At 54.0% G+C, this 5234-nt stretch overlaps 1 protein-coding gene across 1 annotated transcript in view; it reads left to right on the plus strand.

Annotated features, from left to right (window-relative positions):
• The first annotated feature begins 1106 nt into the window (after nt 1–1106).
• Nucleotides 1107–5234, plus strand: part of PKDCC (protein kinase domain containing, cytoplasmic) — a 13925-nt gene continuing 9797 nt past the window's right edge. The window contains exon 1 of the mRNA XM_069071579.1: nt 1107–1917. Within this exon, the coding sequence (XP_068927680.1) occupies nt 1288–1917 (630 nt within the window). The 5' untranslated portion in view covers nt 1107–1287. The remainder of the gene's footprint in view (nt 1918–5234) is intronic.

Below are 5234 nucleotides of genomic sequence, written 5' to 3' on the forward strand. Positions count from 1 at the left end.
CTGTAAATACACGTCAATATGCTCTCATACACCTGTAGCAGTTGCATATACACTAAGCAACTCACACAAGTACACGTTTTTCTGCACATACAGGTGTGTATGCACACACACACACGACAGGTATGTACACACAGCTCGTGTTCAACTCCCTGAGTCCTCCAGATAGCTAGAAGATATTCATGCGTGGCGTAGAAGCGCTCATAGTAGGGGTGCTTTAAAGAGGGCACCTCCCTTAGTCCGGGTGGGTTTAAAGGGGCCGAGGGAAGGTTTTGTATTAGGGGGATGAGTAGAAAGATTCAAATCCGGCAGGTTTCATGGGACCCAGCCTCAAACACAAAAACAAACACCTGAACAATCTGCACCCCGTCTACTCCCCAACCTCACACGCAGGTGCTTGGGCCCCTATCCTGAGGTCGCTCGAGTCTTCACCGAGGGCCCCAGTACTCTCACAGTACTCTCACCCCCACCGCAGGCGGGAGGATGGATGGAATGTTGAGTTAACAGCGCTGAGTATTGTCTGGGGCCTTCCCCTCCCAAAAGGGGAACTCCAGCTCCCGCGCCCAATAACTTATAAAGTGTCCTACCTTCACCACCATCCAGTTAAGTAACTTTCTGCCCTCTACACCTTTATGTGACCTTTCCCTGTTATCCGCAGCTCCCCCTCCCCCACTCCCAGCCCCGTTACCCGCCTCCCGCCCAGGTCCCGTTATCCGCCCGCCTCTGCTCCGTTATCTACCCTCCAACTCTACTCCACAGACCCTGCTCACTGCCCGGTCAGAGAGTCTTACGCTGCCCTTCTGTCCCTCTCCCCCGAGCCCTCTGCCCGGTCCCCCGCGTCCCGGGGCCACAGAGCTGGGAAGGGCCAGAGCTGCCTCAGCTCCGCTTCCCAGGCCGGGGGGGGGGGGGGGGGAGGCGGAGGTCCCGCTGTCAGTCAGCGGGAGAAGGCCGGGCCGGGCGGCCGGAGGGGGCGGTGCCGGGAAGCGGACTCGGGCCACGGGAGGAGGGAGGCGGGGGCGGGGGCGGGGTGGAGGCGGGGGCAGCTCCGGGCCTTATAAGCAGTGGGGGTAGCGGGGGGAGCAAGAGGGAGGCAAGTGTCAGGCTGATGCGCCGCCTGCTAGGGGCCGGGAGCTGGACCGGGACCGGCGGGGCCATGCTCGCGGGCTGGGCGGGGGTCCGGCAGGGCGCCGAGCGGAGCCGCCTCGGAGCCTGAGCGAGCAGAGAACGGGGCCGGGGGGAGAGCGGAGCTGAGCAGAACAGAGCCGGGAGGAGAGGGGGGCGGGAGCGGTGATGCGGCGCCGGCGGGCCGCCGTGGCCGCGGGCTTCTGCGCCTCCTTCCTGCTTGGCTCTGTCCTCAATGTGCTCTTCGTGCCGGGATCCGAGCCGCCTCGGCCAGGCCAGCCCCCCGGCCCCTCCCCAGCCCCGTCCCCGGGCCGTCGTGGGGGCCGCGGGGAGTTGGCGCGCCAGATCCGGGCGCGCTACGAGGAGGTGCAGCGCTACACTCGGGGAGGACCCGGGCCCGGCGCGGGCCGACCGGAACGGCGGCGCCTCATGGACCTGGCCCGAGGCGGGCCGGGCCTGCAGCGTCCCCGGCCCCCTCGAGTTCCCCGGGCCCGAACCCCGCCCGACGGCACCCTGGGCTGGCCCCCAGCCCCTGACCCACCGCGCCTGGGCTGCGCCGCGCTCCGCAACGTGTCCGGGGCGCAGTACGTGGGCTCGGGCTACACCAAGGCAGTGTATCGGGTCCGCCTGCCCGGCGGCGTCGCCGTGGCGCTCAAGGCCGTGGACTTCAGCGGCCACGACCTGGGCAGCTGCGTCCGAGAATTCGGAGCTCGGCGGGGCTGTTACCGGCTGGCAGCGCACAAGCTGCTCAAGGAGATGGTGCTGCTGGAGAGGCTGAGACACCCCAACGTGCTACAGGTATTGGGCCTCAGGGGATAGGGACCCTAGTGGGCATTGGGTACTAGAGGAGTACCCACCCAATGGACTGTGACAGGAGACACGCGTGGCAGGACACTCCTAGTGGGCTGTGAGTCCTGTACGGGACCCATGCCCAATAGACTTCCGACAAAGGACACTGCATTTACTAACGAGAGCCATAGCCCAACGTGCCGCAGGTAGCTAGGCGTGGGCCTGGCATAGCTAGGACCTGGAGGAGGGGTGTAGTGTTGCTCTGCCATGCCTCCTACCTGGGGCTGTTCCCTGGTTGCTATGTGCCCCCTCTCACGCAGAAGCCATGAGCTTCTTAGGTCCTGATCTACCAAGTCCTTGCCAGCTCTGAAATTCTTGGTAGAGTAAGTACCAGGCTACACCAGGTTTCCAGGGACTTAAGGATTTAAGGCTATGTGCCCCACCCCCAGTCAGGGTCAAAGAGCCTTGAGCTCTGGGAATGACCCGTAAACAAAAAAACACAAAGGAAAGTTCAGTCTTAACGGGCATACCAACTCCATTAATGGGGTTGGCAGTGGGGGAAGAGTATGCCCTTCTTGGGACCTGAGTCCTTATCCTTCTGCCAGTGACCTTGTCAAGGCTATGAAGCAGTCAGGTTTCAGGAGCAGTGACTGAATCTGGAAGAGCTAGAAGGGGGCCCCAATGCCAGGGCTAGTTCTTGAAGTGATCTTACATCATTTTCAGTTTCTGCCTGAGGAGCCAAATTCCTTGTCCTTGTGTAGATCTATGGAGCCCCTAAGATTTAAGGGAATTTGGGAGGGTTATGGGAGGAGGAAATCATGTAGCTCCGAGACTTAAGGGAATTGTGGAGGGTTTATTTAGAGACTTTAGAAGCCTGCCCCATGTCTGACTGTGACAGAAGCAGCAACACTGAGGGTCTTGTGTCCAGAGCTCAGGGTGCTCTGTGAGCTGAGCTTTGAGAGCACTAGAATACAAACAAACACCCCCAGCTCATGTCTCCTCCCAGGAACTGAATTGGGGAGGGGGAGGACAACCTGGGAGTCCAGGGATAACTGGCTATATGTCCAAGTGGCCAGAAGAAAGATAAGACCCAGGTCTGAGTTCCAACCTTAGTCTTTTGTCTGCTACACCCATGTAGGCCCAAGGAATGGGGGGGAAGGAGGGGAGGAAAGGGAGAGACAGGGAACTAGGTAAGAAAAAGACAGGGGAAGCTTTGGGAAGTTCCTTTAGGCCACCCTATGCCATCTACCTCTCCCCAGGTCTTGCCTCCCCCTAAAGCTTCAAACCAACCTTCCTAGTTCACCCAAGTCTCACCCAGCCCAGAGCCAGGGACAGACTGTGCTTCATAAATGCTTGCTGAATTAAATTGAGGGCAACTTTTTATCTTTGAGTCCTGGGGTGTTTAGGATTGGAACAGATTCCTCAACTGAGAAAATCCCCACCCTAGGTGATTGCCCAGCTCCCAGGGACACAAGCAAATGCCCTTCCCAAAGGTCCTGTTATCTCCTGCCTCTTCTACAGAGGCTCCAGTTGGAGTCTGAAGAGGGGGAAGCTTGGGCCCCCTGGGTCCAAGCAACCCGATTTTCTACTGAGACACAGGAGTCTCCTTACATTCGCTAGAGTAAACTGAAAAGGAAGGGAAGGAAAACAGAACCCAACTAGGGGGTATGAGGAGAGAGTAAAGGGGGAATGGAAGATACTGATAGCAATAGTTTAAACTTTGGTGGGTTAGAGTTACGAGGGCCTTAGAGAACTCATCCAGAATCTTCCTTTGTCCACCCACCTTGAGGTGTGGCCAGATTGATCTTCCACAGATCGCGTGGCTGGGCTGTTGGGTTGTCGCTGGCACTCTATTCTGGTGTATGGCCTATTTCATCTGGGTGTGTCCCACTCTCAACTTCCAAGGAATCTTTTTGTAAACTCTCAGGTATAATAAGCTGGACCATGATGTAGCAGATCGTTATTGCCGTCGTCATTGTTATTGGTTTCCCCTTATAGTTTTAATGGAAGGAACTCTTGCTTTGAGCTTTGATCTGTTTTCCTGTTACAAAGATGGATTGGAGAGAAAGGGAAAGATCAGGACTTTTTTTTTTTTTAAGGAGCTTACTTACCTCCTCTCTACCCAACCCCGGCATGGTGACTAGAAGTTGAATTAACTCCCTGCTCTCTTAATTTCCCTATGGTTCTTCATTAGGCTTTGGGACATTTTCCCATCCCACCTCTTAGGAAGTGGTTCTTAAATTGGGTCTTCCAGGGCATCCTTGGTTAGATTTCAGGGGAAGTCTAAGAATTTGGATGGGGGAAAAAAAATCTCATCTTTATTTTCACTAGCTTTTGGTTTCCTTTATAATTTCATGAGTTTTTTTTTTATTTATTTAAAAATATCCTTCTGAGAAGAGGTCCATAGGCTTTACCAGGCTGCCCGAGGGGTCCAGACACAAAAAAAGGTTAAGAATCCCTTCTCTGAGAGGTCTAAAGGTCATAAAAGTTTGACCAGGAACCTCCTGTCTCTATCTCTTGAGTTGACCTTTACTCTGTCCATTTGGGGCTCATCCCAAGTCTGCTGTGGGGCTAGGGTTTTCAGCAGTTTGGTTGCTCTTTGAATATATAGTGATGGATCCGAAGTAGCTCATCCTAAAAGCCCCTCAGAAAAGATCTACCTATTCAGGCTTTGGAGTTTTTTAATCTTTAAATTAAATTAAACCCTTAAATAATTTAATTTTAATAGTTTAAAACTAAAAACAAACTTTGATTATTTGCTGCCTCCCGAGGGCCAGGAAATAATAAAAACTAAACTTTATGTAGAATATTAAGGTTTACGAAATAGATTTATTGTAAACCTATGAGGTAGTTAATAGTTATTTATTGGATGCTTAGTTTGTACAACGTACTGGGCTAAGCACTTGAGAATACAAAGAAAGGTAAAAATGTGGTAAGTATTATGATCTCCATTATACAAATGAGGTCACTAAAACTTTTATGAAGTGACTTATCCAGGATCACGCACACTGCAGGTAAGTGTTAGAGCAGGACCCAGACTTCTCTAGGCCCCCAAGATTGAGTCTTTAAAACTAAGGAAAGATTGGAAACGGAAGAGCCCCACCTCTTCCCCTTTTCCCCACTAGCTTAGCTCTGGTCAGCTCTCATCTCCCTGGCCACACTTGCCAAAGGAAGCTAGAAGGGGGGAGGGGCTCCTACCACGTGACAGATGCTGCTTCAGCCCAGGGTCAGAGGGCAAATGGCTGTCTCTCCCTCCCTCCCTCTCCCCCCCCCTCTTGTCATGAAGATGGCCAGTTAAGTCACATCTTTTGTTCCTTTCGAAAAGG

Source organism: Petaurus breviceps, unplaced genomic scaffold (genome assembly GCF_028583685.1).
Source record: "Petaurus breviceps papuanus isolate PSGF00001 unplaced genomic scaffold, PetGlider_PUasm1.0 90842, whole genome shotgun sequence".
Lineage (NCBI taxonomy): Eukaryota > Metazoa > Chordata > Mammalia > Diprotodontia > Petauridae > Petaurus > Petaurus breviceps.